This window comes from Nuphar pumila, chromosome 13, assembly GCF_984573655.1.
Source record: "Nuphar pumila chromosome 13, dmNupPumi1.hap1.1, whole genome shotgun sequence".
Lineage (NCBI taxonomy): Eukaryota > Viridiplantae > Streptophyta > Magnoliopsida > Nymphaeales > Nymphaeaceae > Nuphar > Nuphar pumila.
In genome coordinates, this window is record NC_143261.1 from 47,611,595 (window position 1) to 47,634,736 (window position 23,142).

At 35.6% G+C, this 23,142-nt stretch overlaps 1 protein-coding gene across 1 annotated transcript; it reads right to left on the reverse strand.

Moving 5' to 3' along the window:
- Positions 1-672: 672 nt before the first annotated feature.
- LOC149818292 (uncharacterized) lies at positions 673-1,956 on the reverse strand. The gene is made up of 2 exons (XM_089986192.1): positions 1,623-1,956; positions 673-728 (listed from the first exon to the last, which is right to left on the reverse strand). The coding sequence occupies exons 1-2, from the start codon at positions 1,954-1,956 to the stop codon at positions 673-675; spliced, it is 390 nt and encodes a 129-aa protein (XP_089842318.1).
- Between the last annotated feature and the right edge of the window lie 21,186 nt (positions 1,957-23,142).

A 23,142-nucleotide genomic window follows, 5' to 3' on the forward strand; every position in this document is an offset into this window, starting at 1 on the left:
TCCAAATGCTCACGCAGGAAAGTTTGGAAATCATATCACGGCTAGAAGTTACGCCCAGCTGGGCAAACACAGATGCCATTTAGTCTGAATAATCCTTTTCGCTGGGTCAGACTTCCACAGCGAATCTCACAGCAACATAATCTCATACCACAGAGGTTCGAATCATGACAATCCCTTTTATCCAAAATTTTGCAGAAATGATTGTATCTAAAGTTGCAATTGATCTGATAATAAACAAAAATGGCTATGGAAATTATCAACAGAACATAAAAAAAAAATTTTTAGCTGATAACCGTGTACCCTGCACTGCAATATCCATTAGTGCAAACTGGAAACTATACCCCTTCACATTCCTCTATGAGCCCAGCGAGAACAGGGATTGCACAAGTATTAAAAGGTGATGTTACAAAAAAAAATGAGAGGCATAGATATATGACAGGGTATTCCCCCATAAAGTATAATGATACAGGTAATAGGATTGAATACAGGTAAAAGAAAGATACGGTGTCCTGGTTAAGAACACCTTCACTGTACGATAGGCCTTGTTGGCTATCATTTTACTCCACTGTATGCGGACATTTTAATGAAAACCACGTAAATCTGCAGAAAACCAATGCACTGCCAAAGATTTTGAAACCAATTTTAAGAAAAAGAAAAAAAAAGAAAAAAGAATCATACAATGATGAGAAGATTAGCCCAACTAACACCCGAAACCTTAGTTGCTGCGTCTGCAGAAGACTAAAAAAATGAAATTTACTAAAAAAAAAATCTTCTTAGGTAAGGGTAAATCATGGGTATGTAATAGGATGAAACCAATACCCACTAAACTGATCTGAAGCCATCATTTGGAATATTCAGGACATTGGAATGAACACAAGAAAAAGACAAAAAGAAAAATTCTTCTTTTTTTTTTAAAGGGGATAGTGATTTGATAAACTTTGACATCCACGTTGAATCGATGATGCCATTGAACGACATCATCGATTCTTGACACATTAGATAAACCAGGGTGCAAGCTACGTCAACTGCTGCGACGGGTTTGCATTGCAACTGATGCAAACTTGATGCTTAATTCACCTAGATGTAGATGTAAAGAAGGCCTTTTACCTTGATTCGGCAGAGGTTGCAGAGGATGTTTCCTTCAGAGGGATCGAATCTCCAGGGATGGGTCAAGCCTTCAGGGGGAGCGGAGGGTTTTCCCTCTCTTGGGTCTTTTGTTGAAAGGTGCTGGAAGCAAGAAACCGCAGGAGGGGAGAGAATGAGTCGGAGAGCCACCCTCTGCTGGAAGAGAGGGAGAGAGGCGATGTAGGGGGATTGAATCTCAAAGGGGGATCAGAGGGATTTTGCCAAAAGGGTTTCCAAGAGCTCTCTCCTGCTAGCCGAGGAGGGGATTCGTGAAGAAGGAGGCGCTGAAGGCTTAGGAAAAAAAAATTCCCCGTCCCCTTTCGGATGACCTAAGCCTCACTTTTGAAAGAATTGTCCGCCTTTTCAGCCCAAAGCTCGGGCTTCGTTATCAGAGATTTTTTTTTTTTTTGATATAAAAATAATTGGGGGTAAAAGATGGCTTTTTTTCTCCCTTCTTTTGGTTCTGTTTTCCGATGGAGGGTGTCCCGATCGCTTACCAGGGGCTCTGGGCCTCTTGAGGAGGATCTCTTTGGTGGATACCATGGTCATCCTGTCGGCGCCTTCGCCGTGGGCGGCATCGCCGAACTTGCTCCACTCGCAGCGCTCGAGGGCGCGCTTGCTGAGGCGGGCCTTGGCGAGCTTGCGGGTGCGGGAGGTGGTGGTGATCTTCACCTTGTTGCCGTCTTCGTTGAAGCGGTACTCCACCACCTTCTTCACCCCGTTCTCGTCGGGCCCTATCACCAGCGGGGGAGGCAGCAGGAAGTCCAGGTCCCCAAGATCGTCCTCCTCCAACTCCCCCCATCTCAGCTTGCTGCTCGGTGCCGGCGCCATCCTTTCTTCCTCCTCCTCCTCCTTCAATCAAACTCACCGTCTCGAATTCTAGGGTTTTTTTATTTCCCTTCTTTGGTTCCCTCCACTTTTTCGCCTGGCCTTGTACTAGGGGTTTATGTGGCTATTATTTATTCTAAATGAAAAAAAATGGCAGACGATATTTTGTGTGTACAAAACAGCGAAAAAAATCGCAGCTATTTCGTGAGAAATTGAAACCTTTTATATTTCTCCCGAATTTTTACTGGAAAATATCGGGATGAAAATAATAAACCCAAAAATGATAAATGTAAAAAGAATAAAAAAAATACAATATATAAAAGGGCTAACATTGGGTGACGTACCAAGTTATCTTTTTTTGTTTAACTTGTTTTTCTTAAAACTAACCTTACTGATATGATCTTTTGTTAATAGGAATTGGATCTTAGATGGTCTGATTATAATACGTAAGCATGAATTGATGAGCCCTGAAGAATCAACCAACCTATAATGTACGATATTTTCGCTCATAAGACTCTGAATCTCTACAATGCCTCGTTTGGACTGGGGATGGAAGACATGATACGGGAAATGAATCGAAGATTAAAATTAAAACTTGGGCGGGCTTCATATTCAGGTAAGGAACTCTTGGCACAAATGATCGATTGCTTTACCAAAAGGAGGTGAGGTACTCTTCCATGCATTGATATATCAGCTGACAAGGCCCTCAGGGACCTTTGGAATTAGCCATGTAATTTAGCTGGACAGATGTATTGTCAAATCAGTAAGTGTTATTTATTGCTGATTTGTTGTAGATATGACTTGAAATATGTAGAATATGTGCCTAGTTGAGAAGAGACAGAATCTCCAACAGTGTCAGCAAGAAGAGGATGAAAGTGGGGGAGTGTGGAAGGAGTTCCTCTGTGTGAAGTTGAGTGGGAGAACAAACTGCGAATGGGATAGGATGTGACAATGGACAACCAAGTGCCTATGTGTTTATGTGGTGTTAATCTTGCCTGAAAATTTGAAACAACAGTTTCTTGCAGCATTTGTGAATATTACTCTATGGACATTTATTAGTTATAGACTTCTAGTTCTAGGTATTCTGCTGTAATCTGTTTTTGCACTTTTAAGTATGATCTCTCGTCTTTCTGCTAATAGTTTACTTCTCAAGTACTCAGCCTGAGTTCCTGTTATTCCCATTCCCACCTTTTCTTAATCAGGCATTGTTCGTTTTATTTACATTCATTGGTTGACATAGACTTGAATCTCTATATTCTGTGACATTTTCTAGAGTATAAATAGAAACGAGTGGACTTTTTTTGCAAAATTGATCTTGTGCAAATAAGGAAACATCAAACATCTTTTTTGTCATGTGCAGTCAACACTATTAGCCTCTGGATCTGTTCATTGTCCGCCATTTTTTTGAAATTTTTTGAAATCCTTTTGAAAACAAGGGACTCGCCGTTTTGAGAGGGGGCGGCTCCTAAACTTAGGTAAAATTTAAAATCTTGGTAGGGTTTCACGGTGGCTCCTTTTTGGGGCTGAAAAGTAATAAAGTAAAAAAAATGAATTTTGTTTTGGTGGTGCTGAAATTCCACTAAAGGGGGAGTGAATAGTGAAATACGATAAAGATCGATAAAATAAAATAATCAAGCAATAAGGCACAACACATAAAACACAGAATTTATACTGGTTCGGTCAGTATCCAGACCTACATCCAGTCCCCAAGCAAACCACTTGAGCTTTCCACTATAACATCCGAGTCACCGGATAAATAGTACAACACCCTCTTCCTCAGAGGTCTTCTTCTCTCAACAGAGAAGGGGCACACCCTATTCCACAGAGGTCTTCTTCTCTCAACAGAGAAGGACAACACCCTCTTTCACAGAGGTCTTCTTCTCTCAACAGAGAAGGGCAACACCCTCTTTCACAGAGGTCTACTTCTTTCAACAAAGAAGGAATACAGTGAATAACAGAGTTATAATACTTCCTATAGAACATTCAGAATGATATGAATGCACGAATGAAGGATTCTCAGAATGTTCTGTTTGTCACTCAGAGGATACTCTTTGTCAAAGAGCTGAACTTGACTTTTTCTCTTTTCTTTCTTTTCTTTTTCTCTTTCTTTTTTAAGGCTCTCTTTTCAAATATCGAATAGGAATTTTTCTCGTTGTAAGCTCACACGTCTATTCCATTCCATTGTTTGAGTAGTTTATTTGAGTGTGTTTATATAGCTTTTAAAAAGTAGTCGTTACATTTTGGAATTGTAACTTTTTGAAATGTGAAATGTTATGTCATTTCAAAAATATTTTTTAGATAAGTTCGAGAATGCCTTTTTCCATAAAAGTAAAATAGAGGGTACACTAGTCGTTGTAATATTTTAGGTAATACATATTTTATGTAAAAAGTCTATTTCTTACAATAGTACATTGAACGTTGGGTTGTAGTTTTGTCTTTATTCTAATTAATGATTTGAGGTACATAAGTACTTCTTTACTTTAAATGAGTGTAAGTACAATGAGTGCTTTGAGATATTTATTTGTACATAGTCATGTCAAGTGCTTTCTTTATGTTGTGTTTTTCAAAGTCTTCAAAGAGAATGAGGACCAAAAGAAGGTCGACATTCTTTGAGAAGGATATTAACAAGGATTTGTTACAGGAGGTATTTAATGCTTTGTAAAGAGAATGATGACTTCAAGTAAGTCAACATTCTATGGTTTTGTAAAAAGGTAACTAGAGTCCTTTCAAAAACATATTTTATTTGTTTTTCTTTTGTGTAGCCGATTTATGTTTTTGTCTTCTTCTTATATTAGAAACATTTCTTTAAAGAAGGTAACTAGAGTCTTTTCAAAAACATATTATATTTGTTTTTCTTTTGTGTAGCCGATTTATGTTTTTGTCTTCTTCTTATGTTAAAAAACATTTCTTTAAAGAAGGTAACTAAAGTCTTTTCAAAAACATATTATATTTGTTTTTCTTTTGTAGCCGATTTTATGTTTTTGTCTTTTTCCTACATTTCTTTTTCATGTTGTCTTGTATATAGTGTAAGGTACAATTATTACATGACAAAATATCTTTTTCATAAAGGGTTGTAAGAAGGTACAATTATTGGTTTTCAAAAAGGAGCTTTTTGAAACTATCGTATACTTTTATGATATAGTGTTTATGAATGAGTATGTAATATGCAATATGCAAGTTCCTGAAGGTTCTGTTACATATGACTCTAAAGAAGAAAAAAGTCTTCATCTTGAGGTAGCCGATCTCTTTATTTGAACTTTTAGGAATGCATGGCTCATCAAGCTTTTTCTTCAAGGAGTATGATTGCAGCATAGTTGTACTTGAACAGGAAGTCTCCATCCTTATTGGGTGAGATATCCTTGCATCAAATACTCGTTAGATTTATGGCAAAACATATTCAGTCATAATATAACATTTTTCAAGAGGACATATTATCATATCATATAAAATCAAATGAGACAGTGTATCATATTATGTGACATCAAAACAGAGTTTCTCAACATTCTCCCCCTTTTTGATGATGACAAAATATGCTCCCCTTGTCAAAAAGACATTATGTATTGAAATAATAATATGATAAAATATTTGAAAAAGGTTTAAAGAGAGTATTTCTCCAATAATGGAGACAGGTTTTCTCCCCCTTTGTCATGGACAAAAAGGAAGGGATCAGAGTAAGAGAGTTATTACAGACCAAATATTATAGTCTAAAAGTAATTAAAAGTTATTACACACAAAAAAATGAGTTTATCTCGAAGGTGGAGGAGGTGAATGTGTTCGGTCGGCACGATTCCGCTTGCGAGTCTGCTGCAACAGGGCTTGATTACAAAGGATACGATCCTGAGAGTGCTCGATATCCATCATAGCAGAAAAGTAATTGAAGGAGGATGTTGGATCTGCTTCATCAGAGCCGGGCATGTGCAGGGACCTTAGATTGAAGGTGGTATCATCGAGGACCTGAAAGGGACAGAGGATGACTTCGTTGTGAAGGGGTACTTTGAAGTATTTGAGAATGGGAGTTATGAAACACCCAAAAAGAAGAGGCTCGAATTTTTGATAACGAATAAAAAGGTCGAAAAGAATGGATGACCAGTTTATCGGAAGAGAAGAAAAAATTACGTAGATAAGAAGAGAGATTTTTCGAGGAACTAATTCCTGGTGGGGAAGCTTGGGATAGATGTTGTGGAGAAGAATCTGGGCAAGTAGTTGAGCATGAGGTTGGAGATTCCTCATGTGCCATGGAAGTTGGTAGCAGTTGGTGCAGAGAAGTATTTTTTGAAGTACCGATCGTTCGATTGGTACTATGGTGTTGAGGTCGGTACCGGTGGAAGGTAGGTTTAGAATTCTACCTAGGTCGGAAGCATCGAAAATCATCAGCTTTCCTCTGACTTTGCTAGTGATTGTGGTTTGTTCATGATCAGTAGAGAAGTTGGTATAAAACAGTCGAACTAGTTCGGGATAATAGGCAGATTGGGATGAAGATCCTAGTAGAGGTTTGAGTTCAGGGAGATAGGTGTCTAAGTCAAAGAGCATGAAGTCGTCAAAGTTAACCAACTTACCTTCATGAATGGGGCAAGAGCATAGTAAGTTGTAATTGTGAAACAAATCTGGATACCTTAGATCTGCTGCAGTAATCACATTGTTGGAGGAGGAAGAGGCCATTGCAAGAGTTTGTAAGGAAAAAAAGAGGACTAAGAAGGGCGAGTTTGAAGTGGGTAATAGTTTGTAGGATGATAGATAGATACGAGTGGAATTGGTGTGTGATGAACCAATCCATTAAATAGAGGAATGAAAATAATTTTGATAGGTTTTGAATGACATTGGAAGTGAGTGATTTTTAGATTTTAGTCAAATAAGGAAATCCGTGAGGAGTAAGTTAAGAGACTTGTGAATGACAAATCAAATCAATGTTTGAGGATAGTGTATTATATTAGGTTGAGAAGGACATAATATTGAAATATATAGTATATATATAGATTTTACTATGGGTGAGTTTATCGACTAGTGAGAGAAGCCATTAATAGAGTATGGGGTGTCATGTTTGAAGTAAAAGAGTGAAGGATTTTTGAAAATAATGGCCTAATAAAACAAGCAACTTTTTACTTTATGTGGAGGTATTCTAAATTCGTGAATGGAGAGTTTAGAATAGGACAACCCATGGGGTATGAGTGAGAGGCAATAATAGTTTTTATTTATATATATATGGATAAGCGTGAAAGGAGAGTGAAAGATATAAAAAGATGATACGGATATGTAGAGAAGAGAGAAAGTTTATAAAGGACAACATTTACTTGATTTAGATATGACATAAAGTAGAGTTAGAATAAATAAAGTTTTGCTTGGATACAAGACTTTAATGATTCTCGATTTTAGAGAGATATACAATGTAAGAGAGAGGCATGGTCACGGATGGAAAGAAATGTCATGATTGCTTATTTAATATAGAAATAGTTTTTATGGAAATAGGTCATAGGGTGATCATGTGATGTGTACTTTGAAAGATATGACATTTTGAAAGAAAAGAATGACTTAAAAAAATGTGTCATGATTAATGTGTTTTCATATTTGTAATTTTTATGAGTATACGTAAATATGAGAAGGACACACTTTGACTTTGAATAGTGGTAAGAGAGATGATGAGACAAAAAGATATTCATGAGTGAAGAGTAATAATTCTTTTTATAGGAAGTATTTTTATGGATATGCGTGGAAGGAGTAAAAGTAGACATAAAGAAAAGTGAGATGACATATATGGATTTTCGAGTAGGATAGGAATAAAAAACAAGAGAAAAATTCATGATTGATATGAGATGAAAGACATAAAATAAAGTTATGATTGACATGAATTAATGTTTATTTGATAAACATATTTTTAAAGAAACTCGATTGGAGAGAGATATAAAATATATGAGAAGGAGCTACGTATAATATAAAGAGAGAGAGATAGATAAAAAAGCTGATACAAAATGTACTAATGGGTGGAGTACAAGTGTTTTTATGATACTTTTTTGCAAAAGATGTAAAGCATGAAGAGGTGATAATAGATAGTTCGTTAGGCTATGATATAAAAGATGATATAGTAAAAATCTACGTGAGATATAATAGAGTGTACGTAATCTATGATATAACAAATGATATAGTAAAAAAATTTACGTGAGAACATAGCAACTAGATCTTTTAGAAAAAGGTAAAAGAACCAAAAAAAAAGTAATCATTCGATTTTAACTAATGAAAAGCATGAGTTCTCATAAACTAATATGTTATCAAGTAGAAAGGTGAAATAATTTATCGTAAGAGAAGTTTTCACAAAAGGACAAAAATAATAAAGGAGTTATGAGATGTTGTGATAGCTTTTAATATAATTGGTTTTTATGGGTATGAGTGAAAGGAGATAGGACAAGGAGTCATAATGGATGTGTACTTGAAGGATGACAAGTTGAAAGACATAAAGCATGTGTCTTATAAGAGTTTAATGTATACGCGAATATGGAAACCTAGTTTGACTAACAAAAATCGATAAGAAGAAAAGCTATTTAAAATAAGATTTTAACAAAACTTATAAGAAGTATTATAATAAGTGTGATTAATTTATAAGTCACTTAGTTTGCATATTCCTAGTTCTCTTCTAATTCGTGTAAAGTCTTCATGTTTCAATGGTTTAGTGAATATGTCTGCTAACTGTTGATTAGTGGGTATGAATTCTAGTTTGATTATGTTGTTTAAGACTTGTTCTCTTAAGAAGTGGTGTCTTATTTGAATGTGCTTAGTTCGTGAGTGTAAAATAGGATTCTTAGATAAGTTTATAGCACTCGTATTATCACAGAAAATAGTTGTATTTTCAAAATTTAAACCAAAATCTTTTAAAGTGTGTTTCATCTAGATAACTTGAGTACAAGCTAGGCTAGCAGCAATGTATTCGGCTTCAGTAGTTGATAAGGATACACAGTTTTGTTTCTTACTGAACCATGATACTAATGAGTGCCCTAGCATATGACATGTTCCACTTGTGCTTTTTCTGTCAGATTTACTTCCAGCAAAGTCAGCATCGCTGTATGAGATTAGATCAAATGTAGAGGATTTTGAATAGAATAATCCAAAATCAACTGTGTCTTTTAAATATCTCATTATTCTTTTTACAGCTTTAAGATGTGATTCTTTTGGATTTGACTGAAATCTAGCACACGAGCAAACACTGAACATAATATTTGGACGGCCAACAGTTAAATAAAGAAGTGATCCTATCATACCTCGGTATACCTTTGTATCAACAGACTTACCATCTTCATCTTTGTCCAAAACAGTAGTAGTGCTCATAGGAGTAGATTTTGAAGCAGTTGAGTTCATGTTGAACCTCTTCAGAAGTTCACGAGCATACTTAGATTGATTGATGAAAACTCCATCCTTGGTTTGCTTAATATGCAGTCCAAGAAAGTAGGTGAGTTCTCTCATCATACTCATTTCAAATTCTTTCTGCATGGACTTAGAAAATTCTTCACAAAGAGTGCTGTTAGAAGATCCAAAGATGATATCGTCGACATATATTTGAACAATAAGGGTATGATTATTCACTACTTTAACAAATAATGTAGAGTCTGCTTTGCCAACAGAAAAACCAGTTTTTAATAGAAAGGTTTTAAGTCTATCATACCAAGCACGAGGTGCTTGTTTTAAACCATATAAAACACGTTTGAGTTTAAAAACATGATCTGAGTATTGTTCATTTTCAAATCCTGGAGGTTGTTTTACATAAACTTCTTCATTTATAAAACCATTTAAGAAAGCACTTTTAACATCCATTTGATATAATTTGAAATCCATATAGCTTGCATATGCTAAAAACATTCTAATAGATTCAAGTCTAGCAACAGGAGCAAATGTTTCATCAAAATCAATACCTTCCTCCTGGTTGTATCCTTGAGCTACTAGTCTGGCCTTGTTTCTTATAACATTACCTGTTTCGTCTAGCTTGTTTCTGAAGATCCATCTTGTCCCAATGATTGGATGATCCTTTGGTCTAGGTACAAGATCCCAAACATCATTTCTTTGGAATTGATTCAGTTCTTCAGTCATGGCTAGCATCCAGAACTCATCAATGATGGCTTCATCAATCTTCTTTGGTTCAAGTTGAGAAATGAATGCCATGTTTGTAATCCGTTCTAGCTGAGCTCTAGTTTGAACCCCTTTTGTTAGTTCTCCCAAAATCTGCTTTTGAGGATGATCTTTGATATCGACAAAGGTTCTTTGATGATCATCTTCATTAGACTTAGTTGTGTTATCTAAAAATAAATCTGTACTTTCAACATCATCATCATTAGTTTGTTTATGAACAGATTGATCAATAGATTCACAAAAACTAACATGCATAGATTCTTCAATAGTATTATGACTCTTATTGAAAACTCTGTATGCTTTACTATGACTCGAATATCCTAAGAATATGCCTTCAACAGATTTAGCATCAAACTTATCCGGGCTATCTTTTGTGTTTAGGATAAAGCATTTACATCCAAAGACTTTGAAATAGTCTATTCTTGGAGTTCTGTCATAGAATAGTTCATAGGGAGTTTTATTTAATAAGGGTCTAATGAGAACTCTATTTGTTATGTAGCATGCAGTATTAACAGCTTCTGCCCAAAAAGATTTAGCAAGATTATTGTGTTGGAGCATAGTCCTGGCAGATTCCTGAAGGGTTCTATTCTTTCTTTCTACTACACCATTTTGAGGTGCAGCTCTAGGAAATGCAAAGTTATGAGAAATACCATGCAAGTTACAAAAATTTTCAAAAAGTCCATTTTCAAATTCTCCTCCATGGTCACTACGGATTTTAACAATAGAACAAGATTTTTCGTTTTGTAATTTTTTACATAAGATTTCAAATTGACAAAACGTGTCACTTTTGTTTTTAAAAAATATTACCCAAGTAAATCTTGAGTAGTCATCTAAAATAACAAAAACATATTTATTGTGATTATGACTAGCTACTCTAGAAGGACCAAAAAGATCCAGGTGGAGAAGCTCTAAAGGTCTTTTACTTGAAATGATATTTTTTGATTTGAAAGATGATTTTGATAATTTTCCTAATTGACATGCATCACAAAAGTAATCCTTTTTAAAATAAATTTTGGGTAACCCACGTACTAACTTATTTTTAGCTAATTTAGACATGTACTTAGAATTTACATGACCCATTCTCAAGTGCCATAAATGTTGAGAGTCATTATTAGCTATAAGACAATGTTCTGTGATGTTTTCTAGGTATAGTTCATATATATTATTCTTTCTTATACCTTTTAAGATGATGTTTTCATTGGTGTCTGCTATGAGGCATGCATCATGATTAAAATTAACATTATAACCTGTGTCACACATTTGACTGATACTTAGTAGGTTATGTTTTAAGCCTTTAACAAGGAGAACGTCTTTGATAAGAGGTTTATCTATGTTACCAATATTACCAATACCAATTATCAAACCTTTGTTGTTATCTCCAAAGGTGACGGTTCCTCCTTCTTTATGATGAAGAACAACAAAAAGGTCTGGATGTCCTGTCATGTGCTTTTAACATCCACTATCTAGTATCCATCTGTTCTTCTTCTTTGGAGCCTGCAAAACATTAAGTAAATCTCTTTTTTGGTACCCAATTAGGTCCTTTTTTGTTAGACTTTGGAACCCATATCCATTTGGATTTGGGTTTGTCTATATCTTTAGAGGAGTTAAAAAGATTATCATTATAATACTCCTTATTTGGTTCAGATGAACTTTTCACAAACGTGGTCTTTTGATTCATACAAGAAGGCTATTTGAAATGAGAGTAGCCAATACCATTCTTGTAAAAAGAGACTTTCTGAGAGGATAAGAGTTTATCCAAGTTCTCTTTACCTTTAGTAAACTTGAAAACCGTTTTCATGAGGTTCTCAGTTTTACTTTTTAGCTCTGAAACTTCTACTTGCAGTTTTTTAGTTTTGGAGCTAGTAGAAGAAATTTCAGACATAAGCATAAGATTTTCCTTTTTCAACTCAGAATTTTTACTGCTGAGTTTTTCATTCTCTTGGGAAAGCTTTAGATTTTCAGATTTTAAATCTTTATTTTTGAAACTCAATTTTCTAGATTCTTTAAATAGTTCTTGAAAAGCATCTAGAAGTTCTTCAAAGGAAAAATCAGAGATTTCACTTACCGAACTTTCGTTTGCCATGAAGCACATATTTGCAGTTTCGGCTTCATCATCACTTGACTCTTCACTAGTGGATGGTTCTGAATCATCCCATTGAGCATGCAGAGCCTTTTTCTTGAAGAACCTCTTCTTTGGTTCCTCAGTCTTGGACTTTCTTTTGAGAAGGGGACAGTCATGTCTTAAGTGGCCTGGCTTATTACACTGAAAGCACATGGGATCTTCTTTAGGATCTTTTCTTTCCTTGTGTCTGTTTGGAAGCCGGTTCCTTCTCATGAAGCGCTGGAATTTTCTGGTAAGTAGCGCAATTTATGATTCTTTATCTGAGTCTCCATTCTCAGATAGGGCTGGGAAAGCTAGAGTTTTCTTTACTGGTTGCTCTTCTACCCTTATTTCTTTCATGTGGACTTCATAGGCCATAAGATTGCCGATTAAGTCGTCCAAAGTAAGCTTAGATAAATCTTGAGCTTCTTCAATAGCTGTAGTCTTTTTTTCCCAATCAGTTGTGAGAGATCTCAAGATTTTCTTCACCTTTTCAGTCTGGGAATATGTTACACCCAGAGATTTCAGATCGTTGGTGATGTTGGTAAATCTGGTAAACATCTCTGTGATGGGTTCATCATTGTTCATTTTGAACAACTCATATTTTCTAACAAGAGATGAAATTTTGGCTTCTTTCACTTTGTTGGTTCCTTCATGAATAACTTCCAAAGAATGCCAAATATCATATGCAGATTCACATATAGATATTCTATTGAATTCGTTTTGATCAATGGCACAATATAAGGCATTCATAGCCTTTGCATTTAGATTTGCCATTTTCTTTTCTTCATCAGACCATAAGCTATAGTCTGCGGATGGAGATGTGTATGGATGCTCAACAATTTTCCATACAGCAAAATCTATGGATTTGAGAAATATAGCCATTCTGCACTTTCAGTATCCATAGTTGGAGCCATTGAAGAAAGGTGGACGAGATGCGTGTTGACCTTCAATATCACGAGCATAGGAGGTAGATGCCATTTGTGCTGGAAGACTTGTTACGTCGAAACCAGCAAACCTGCTCTGATATCAAATGAAATTCCACTAGAGGGGGGGTGAATAGTGAAATACGATAAAGATCGATAAAATAAAATAATCAGGCAATAAGGCACAACACATAAAACACAGAATTTATACTGGTTCGGTCAGTATCCAGACCTACATCCAGTCCCCAAGCAAACCACTTGAGCTTTCCACTATAACATCCGAGTCACCGGATAAATAGTACAACACCCTCTTCCTCAGAGGTCTTCTTCTCTCAACAGAGAAGGGGCACACCCTCTTCCACAGAGGTCTTCTTCTCTCAACAGAGAAGGACAACACCCTCTTTCACAGAGGTCTTCTTCTCTCAACAGAGAAGGGCAACACCCTCTTTCACAGAGGTCTACTTCTTTCAACAAAGAAGGAATACAGTGAATAACAGAGTTACAATACTTCCTATAGAACCTTCAGAATGATATGAATGCACGAATGAAGGATTCTCAGAATGTTCTGTTTGTCACTCAGAGGATACTCTTTGTCAAAGAGCTGGACTTGACTTTTTCTCTTTTCTTTCTTTTCTTTTTCTCTTTCTTTTTCAAGGCTCTCTTTTCAAATATCGAATAGGAATTTTTCTCGTTGTAAGCTCACACGTCTATTCCATTCCATTGTTTGAGTAGTTTATTTGAGTGTATTTATATAGCTTTTAAAAAGTAGTCGTTACATTTTGGAATTGTAACTTTTTGAAATGTGAAATGTTATGTCATTTCAAAAATATTTTTTAGAGAAGTTCGAGAATGCCTTTTTCCATAAAAGTAAAATAGAGGGTACACTAGTCGTTATAATATTTTAGGTAATACATATTTTATGTAAAAAGTCTATTTCTTACAATAGTACATTGAACGTTGGGTTGTAGTTTTGTCTTTATTCTAATTAATGATTTGAGGTACATAAGTACTTCTTTACTTTAAATGAGTGTAAGTACAATGAGTGCTTTGAGATATTTATTTGTACATAGTCATGTCAAGTGTTTTCTTTATGTTGTGTTTTTCAAAGTCTTTAGAGAGAATGAAGACCAAAAGAAGGTCGACATTCTTTGAGAAGGATATTAACAAGGATTTGTTACAGGAGGTATTTAATGCTTTGTAAAGAGAATGATGACTTCAAGTAAGTCGACATTCTATGGTTTTGTAAAAAGGTAACTAGAGTCCTTTCAAAAACATATTTTATTTGTTTTTCTTTTGTGTAGCCGATTTATGTTTTTGTCTTCTTCTTATATTAGAAACATTTCTTTAAAGAAGGTAACTAGAGTCTTTTCAAAAACATATTATATTTGTTTTTCTTTTGTGTAGCCGATTTATGTTTTTGTCTTCTTCTTATGTTAAAAAACATTTCTTTAAAGAAGGTAACTAAAGTCTTTTAAAAAACATATTATATTTGTTTTTCTTTTGTAGCCGATTTTATGTTTTTGTCTTTTTCCTACATTTCTTTTTCATGTTGTCTTGTATATAGTGTAAGGTACAATTATTACATGACAAAATATCTTTTTCATAAAGGGTTGTAAGAAGGTACAATTATTGGTTTTCAAAAAGGAGCTTTTTGAAACTATCGTATACTTTTATGATATAGTGTTTATGAATGAGTATGTAATATGCAATATGCAAGTTCCTGAAGGTTCTGTTACATATGACTCTAAAGAAGAAAAAAGTCTTCATCTTGAGGTAGCCGGTCTCTTTATTTGAACTTTTAGGAATGCATGGCTCATCAAGCTTTTTCTTCAAGGAGTATGATTGCACCATAGTTGTACTTGAACAGGAAGTCTCCATCCTTATTGGGTGAGATATCCTTGCATCAAATACTCGTTAGATTTATGGCAAAACATATTCAGTCATAATATAACATTTTTCAAGAGGACATATTATCATATCATATAAAATCAAATGAGACAGTGTATCATATTATGTGACATCAAAACAGAGTTTCTCAGCAGGTGCCACCTCAGCTGAATTTGAAAACCTTTTGAGAAAACAAAATTTTGCTTTTCTTGGCAAGAAGCCTTAGTGGGGTGCCACCTACGTGGGCCCACTAAGTATTTTATTAAAAATTAAATCAAATAAAAGAATTCCACTTCCAGATGGGCACTGTTTTGAAAATAAAAGAAATATTTGAAAATTCTAGTGTGACACCACCTTGAGGCGGGTCCCACGTCACTTATTTGAAATAAGAGCCAAGTGAAATTTTTGGAAATTTCATAATAGTAGGCAAAATTTGGCTTGATTTCAAAACTTGGAAGAAAATGGTTCTTCAGGGCGAGATTTTGAAAGAAGTAGGGAAACTCGGAGCTCTTTTGTGAAAGTTTGAAATAAGATTTTATGAATTTTGAATTGTGTCCCCCCTCTCTTCAACTGGCGAAATTTCGAAATATTAAAACCATCCAGATTGTTTTCTTGAGAAAACTTTTCATAATTCGGGGTCCTGGGGGTAAAATGGGAAGAATTGATAATTTTAAAACCCAGGGTTTCAAAGTCAATTTTGAAAACTTTAAAATCAAATCTGGATTGACAATTTTGAAAATCAGGAGTTCTGGATCTCAAAATGACATGCTGTGCAGTGAAATGATACAAAGTGTTCATGCAATGCTATGCAGAGACCCGTTTCAAGAAATGCTACTCTGAGCCAGGACTTGGAAATTCTATCTTTTTGCCCAGAAAAGGATTTTGAAATTTTGCAATTTGAAGATGTCTCTGAACCTAAATATAGAAATTTTGAGGCTCAAGAGTAAAATTTAGGACCTTCTGCCAGGTTCAATCTTTAAAAATGACTATTTTGCCCTTCATTGCTTCTGGAGAACTGAAATGTGCCGATTAAAGGCAATGTCAAGAAGGTGAGTGAAAATTTGGGGTGTTTACAACGCCTCTGGTCAAGAATGTCCAAGACCAGAAGAAGAAGGCGCAGTTCACTCATTCAGTTGATGCCTCCTGCAATGATCTTGGCAGCGGCAGTAAAGGAAACAAGAACAACAGTGGCAGTGGTCCGAGAGTAGATCAGAACAAGGGGCAGAAGGAGAGATCTTTTAAAAACAATGATAAACTGCTTCCGATTGACCTTCAGCAAAAGGGTGATCTTCAAGAGAAGCCTAAGTACATCAAGTGGGAGAAAGATCGAGTCTTCACTCCATTAGATCAAACTTTGGAAGCAGTTCTGGATTACCTTTTAAAGCATGGGATGATCAAACTCCCTAAGATAGCGGATCCTCCCGTAATCTTGGGAAAATTCAAAGATCAATTCTGCAAGTTCCATAGAGCAACGGGGCATGACACAGAGCATTGCTTCATCCTCAAGCACATGATACAAGACTGCATTGATAGAAGTATTTTGATAGAGGACGAGGAAGAAGAGCGCCCAACAGTCCTGACAGAGCCATTTCCAGATCACTCAAAGAATTGAGGATGCCTAAATTTTTTCTGCACTGTCATTTTCCCTTTTTGATTAGTCATCTTGTAGGGGCAAGTCAGCCCAGTCTTTTTGAAATCCTTTCTTTTCGAAGTTCTTGTAAATACTGAGTCTTGTTATCGAACCTTTTGCTTATCAAATGAAATGTCAATTTCCTTTATATCTTTTATATCCAATGCTTCTTTTCTCTTTGCCATACTGGGCATTTTAATTCTCGTTCTTTTTCAAAATGCAGGGCAATCCTGAAATCATTCATGAGAGAAATGATATTACCTATGAGGGCTTTTTCAAAAATCATGAAATTTTAAAAATCTTCGTTATGACCAAGGAGTTCAAATATTCCTTGGTCTAACCTTTGACAAAAAATCAACCCTCGTGTTGATCATGTCTTCAAAAATAAGTTTTTCAAACCATTATATTAAAATATCAACCCTTGTATTGGTCTTATCTTCCAAAATGAATTTTAAACTTTTATATTCAAAGATCAATCCTTGTGTTGATCTTATCTTTCAAAATGGATTTTAAATCTTTATATTCAAAGATCAACCTTTGTGTTGGTCTTATCTTTCAAAATGGATTTCAAATCTTTATAGATCAACCCTTATCTTTCAAAGTGGATTTCAAAGCCTTTATATTCAAAGATCAATCCTTGTATTGATCTTATCTTCCAAAATGGATTTCAAATCTTTTTATTCAAAAGATCAACCCTTGCGTTGGTCTTATCCTCCAAAATTGATCTCAAAACTTTTCAAAGATCAACCCTGGCGTTGTTCTTATCTTTTAAAATGGGTTATAAATCATCATATTCAAAGATCAATCATTGCATTGGTCTTATCTTCCAAAAATGGGTTTTAAATCATTATATTCAAAGATCGACCCTGTGTTGGTCTTATCTTCCAAGATTGGTTTTTAAGCATTACCTTCAACGATCAACCCTTGTGTTGATCTTATTATCAATTTCGAACTGTTATTTTTAGAAATCAGATCTATTGTTGATCTTCTTCTTCAAAATTAGGTATTCAAAACCATTGCCTTCGAAAATTAACCCTCATGATGATCTCTTATGTTTGGTTTAAAGGATCAGACCTCGCGCTGATCATTCTTCTTGTGGTGGATTTTCTTCCCCCAAAATGATTTCTCATTTATCTTTTAAATAAACATTTTTCTTCCAAGATCCCATATACAGGCAGGATCAGAAAAACTCCTTTTCTCAAATCTTATAAATCTTCAGTTAATTTTGATATCTTTATCAGTTTCATTCATTTTTTATCAAGTTTACGTCAATTTTATCAAGTTTTATCAAGTTTTTTCGAATTTTCCTCAATTCTATTAAATTTTATCAAACCTCATACCCCTTTCAGGTTAAGGAGAAAACATGACCCTCGTTGTCCGAGGTGTACCCTTTCAGGTTAAGGGATAAACCTGACCCTCGTTGTCCGAGGTGTTCCCTCTCAGGTTAAGGGATAAACCTGACCCTCGTTGTCCGAGGTGTTCCCATTCAGGATAAGGGATAATCTTGAAACCCCTCGTAGGAGCAATAACGCTACCTATGAAGATTCTTTTGTAAATACAAGTTTTGCCAATCTTTATTGATTTTCTAGATTTATATCAATTTCCCTTCATTTAATTTTCTTAAATTCTATTCTTTTTCCCATTCAGGATAAGGGAAAATCCTGAGATCCCTTGTAGGAGCAACAACGCTACCTATGAGGATTCTTTTGTAAATACAAGTTTTGTTAATCTTTATTGATTTTCTAGATCTATATCAATTTGCCTTCGCTAAATTTTCTCAAATTTCATTCTTTTCCCATTCAGGATAAGGGATAATCCTGAAACCCCTCGTAGGAGCAATAACGCTATCTATGAGGATTCTTTTGTAAATACAAGTTTTGCCGATCTTTGTTGATTTTTTTTAGATCTATATAAATTTCCCTTCATTAAATTTTCCTTAAATCCTATTCTTTTCCCGTTCAGGATAAGGGAAAATCCTGAAACCCCTCGTAAGAGCAATAACGCTACCTATGAGGATTCTTTTGTAAATACAAGTTTTGTCAATCTTTGTTGATTTTCTAGATTTATATCAATTTCCCTTCATTAAATCTCTTTAAATTCTATTCTTTTTCCCATTCAGGATAAGGGAAAATCCTGAAACCCCTCGTAGAAGCAATAACGCTACCTATGAGGATTCTTTTGTAAATACAAGTTTTGTCAATCTTTGTTGATTTTCTAGATTTATATCAATTTTCCTTCATTAAATCTCCTTAAATTCTATTCTTTTCCCCATTCATGATAAGGGATAATCCTGAGATCACTCATAGGGGCAACCATGCTACCTGCGAGAATTCTTTTTACAAAAATAAAATCAAATTTTCCTCAAATGGTTCTACATTTTTTTCAAAGTTCTATATCCTTTTGTCTTCTCAAAGTTTATTCTTTTTCCCCGTCACATACCTGGTCCATCTAAATCATAGATCATGAATTCTAAATCTTGTCATATCCCTTCTAAATTGAAGTCTCAGGTTATCTCTTCATAAAATCTTCTATTTCCCCTTCAGGTTAAGGGATAAATCTGAATCATTCTTTTTTTTAAAAATTCTCTTCAAAAACATCTATTCTGTTTCCCCTTCAGGATAAGGGATAATCCTGAAACCCCGGCAATCATTCCTGTTTCAATCTCTAAATATCTTAAAAATGCCAGTCTCCTTCCCGACTTTCGATCGAAAAACCCAGTCCTTGCACAGGGTTACCTCTCAAAATCTAAATATCAAGTCCATTCGCAAAACTCAGTCCTCGTACTGGTTGCCTTCAAAAGTTTCGAACTTAAATCAGGTCATTAAATGAAATGTCCCAGCTACTTCGTTGGTCGTTAAATGATTAAATGAAATGTTCCAGCTACTTCGCTGGTCGATAAATGATTAAATGAAATGTTCTAGCTACTTCGCTGGTCGTTAAATGATTAAATGAAATGTCCCAGCTACTTCGCTGGTCGTTAAATGATTAAATGAAATGTCCCAGCTACTTCGCTGGTCGTTAAATGATTAAATGAAATGTCCCAGCTACTTCGATGGTCGTTAAATGATTAAATGAAAGGTCCCAGCTACTTTGCTGGTCGTTAAATGACTAAATGAAATGTTCCAGCTACTTCGCTGGTCGTTAAATGATTAAATGAAATGTCCCAGCTACTTCGCTGGTCGTTAAATGATTAAATAAAATGTCCCAACTACTTCGTTGGTCGTTGAATAAAATGTCCCAGCTACTTCGCTGGTCGTTAAATGAAATGTTCCAACTCCTTCGTTGGTCGTTAAATGAAATGTCCCAGCTACTTCGCTGGTCGTTAAATAAAATGTTCCAGCTACTTCGCTGGTCACTAAATGAAATGTTCCAACTCCTTCGTTGGTCGTTAAATGAAATGTCCCAGCCACTTCGCTGGTCGCTAAATGAAAGGTTCCAGCTACTTCGCTGGTCGTTAAATAAAAGGTCCCAGTTTTGCTGGTCGTTAAATAAAAGGTTCCAGCTACTTCGTTAAATGAAAGGTCTCAGTTCACTGGTCAGAATATCCAAAATCATAAATTGCAACTAAGGATCGCATCAAAATCTATATTGAGTAAATATTTCACATAGAAGTCATGAAAAAATTGCCAATTTGCTAAAAGTATTTGTTGATTCCAATATTTTTACTACACGAAAGAATTACCTTAGATTACCTCTAGTATTTCTCCAAAAGGTGAAACTTTTTGTGGAAAAGAGGTAAAATTCAAATCTTTTCCCTGTTGATCAACCAAAAGGATGAGAGAAATATCCTCGGTATGATTAGCGAAAGAAATATTCGATGACGTTGAAAAGCTAGGAGCGAATTGATATTGATCATGGCTGTGACGCATGTTTAAAGATGACTTTCTAGCAATCAGACAGTGGAAATATCCTGAGCTACAAAAAAAGAATCCACTTAATCCTTATCTTCTCATTCTAAAGTTGCAATCAAATATCTGCAAAAGGGATCTCTCAATTGTCGTCAAGATGAAGGCGAATTAAGCGAGTAGACCCCCGGGGCCAAAGAAGATTTGGATCATCTACCGAGATGAAGGAGTTTGTGAAGGATCCTTCCAGGGAAAGTTCAGATCACCGTCGAGATGAAGGCGAGTGTGACGAACCTATCGACAAACCCTAAATGATATTTGATTTCAGCTATCATCTAAAGACCTTTGAGCCAATATCATATATAATTTCTGAGAAAAAGAAGGATCGAAGCATCTCCGAGATGAAGGAGTTTGCGACGTACCCTTCCCTGAAAAAGAGAGAAAAGTCAGGAACATCCAAAATGAAGGATGATGTAAAAGCCCGAAAAAGCTCAATGACTCAAAAAGAGTGCGAAAAGATCATCGTGAGAAAACACTCAGATATCAAACTGCCGAAATTGCCAGAAGTCATATTTTCTCATGCAAAATTCTTTTATCAATGTCTTTTCACTACTTGCTTCTATGAAATTGAGAATATTTTCTTCTCTTCTTATATCAAGGAAATGGATAGCTTCCTTGAAGAAAATCATCAGCGCTAAAATTTTGAATTTGACTCTTAAAACCGAGGAGTTAACCTCGTTGGAGAAATACTCTAGGTAAAAGAGGGAATATCTTTTGCACACATGTACACATTTTCAAGCATTGAAGTCAACTATAAATTTATCTTATTGGCAAAATTTTCTAGATATTCTAAAGAATGAAATAAATATTCAATATCTATTTTGGTGCAACCTAGCGTTGTTTATATTTTCCAGAAGAGTTGCCTCATTCAGCTGAAGTATCTCTTCTGTCCCATCACGGTTTCGAGGATCCCGTATGGTCATTCCCACTCAGGTCAAAGGTCAAAACCTGTACTTCCTGCGAGAGGTCATTAAATTCAAAAGTTGGTTTCAGTCTCAGCAATGAGACGCCCAAGTTCATCCCTTTTTCAAGCTTTAGGGAACCCCATTTCCTTCCTCCTTTCGCAAACCCCTTTCGGATTTGTTCGTCCAAACTCCGAATGCCCCATCATGGTCTCTTCACTCGAGGATTTCGTATGTTCGTCCCCTTTAGGCTAAGGGTTAAGCCTGAACCTCGTGCATCGAGGTATCTTCCTTTTTCAGGTTTGGGTTAAACCTGAGTCTCGTTTCGACGAAGTATTTTTTCCTCCAGTCCCATCATGACTCTTCCCATCAAGGAATCCATGCTTTGTATATCCATCCGGAATAAAATCCTACTTGAGCTTTATCTCATGAGACGTTTTCTCAAAAATATCCCATCAAAGTCATCATATATTCCTTTCCCCATTCAGGTTATCTTGATATATCTGCGTCCCATCCAGGTTAAGGGCTAAATCTGAGTCATTCTGAAAAGCTGATCTCAGCTCACTCATGAGACTTGATCAAAACTCATATCTTTCATCATTTCAGGATCATCACCCAAAGTCCCATCATGATTTCCTCATTTTTTACTCAGTCATATCACTTTCGAGGATTTCGTCCCCCCAAGCCATTCAGGACAAGGCTTTAAGCCTGAAAAGCCATAATTCTTCCACACCCAGTTCAGATCTGCTGACTGGGGCATTTTTTTCAAAATTTGGAGTGTTTTCTTTGCCACTAAGCTCGGCTTTCAACCGGCTTAGTAGAAAAGAGGGGCATCTGTGAACACCCCAAATTTTTCAAAATCTTTTAAATATTCCCTTCTTGACCCTAAAATTCATTTTTGAGTGAATAAGTCATTTTTAAATCTAAATTACAGTTCATTTCTCAAATTTTACTGAAATTAAGTTCATTTCATATGTTTAAATTGATTTCGGATCTGGATCCATCATCCAGATCCAAATTTGAGTCTCATTGTCTGAATTTTAAATTAAAATTACAGAAAATACAAAAAATAGTTTTTAAATAGCTCAGACAGTCCATCCGACATCCGTTTGGATCCATCACGTGTATTTCTCGATTCGAGTGTCAAAACTCGAACATTTTCTCAAAACTTGGGTCCAAACCCATTCTTCTGAAGAAATTTCCCCGAAATGGTCTGAAATTTTCAGGAAAATACTTTTGTAAATATTCCTTTTAGAAAAATACAAAAAAATGAGGGTTTTAGTCTTTGTTTTCTCAAATCTTCATTCTAAAAATACAAAAAAATAAAAATACTCAGAAAAGAACAAAAAATTCAATACAAAAAGAAAATTACAAAAATAGTTTTTAGAAAACCCTTTTTTTTTCGAGGATAAACTTTTGAAACAAGCCTTCTTCTGGAAAGTTCATAAATTTAAAGGGACCCCCTTTACAAAACCTCTTTTAGGGTTTTTGTAAAAGGGGCGGATGGGTTACAGCGCCTTCTCCCCCTCAACCGCCGCACTCCTCCATGGCTCCTCTCCTCAACCCTCTCCATTCTCATCGCCCAGCCGCCCGATCACCTTCCCGAGCCACCCATCTGCAACAACCTTCATCCAGCCGCCCATCTACAACCGAACCCCCCCATCGACCCTTGATCTCCAACAACTCGAGTCAGCTTCTTCTTTAAGAAGGGGTCGCCTGTGCCTCTTCAAAG

Bases quoted from the DNA above. Each gene is read 5' to 3' on its own strand.
- LOC149818292 (XM_089986192.1), bottom strand. From the start codon at position 1,956: ATGGCGCCGGCACCGAGCAGCAAGCTGAGATGGGGGGAGTTGGAGGAG. The intron at 729-1,622 runs GTAAGCGATCGG...AGTCTTCTGCAG, and splicing joins CAAGAGGCCCAGAGCCCCTG to ACGCAGCAACTAAGGTTTCG.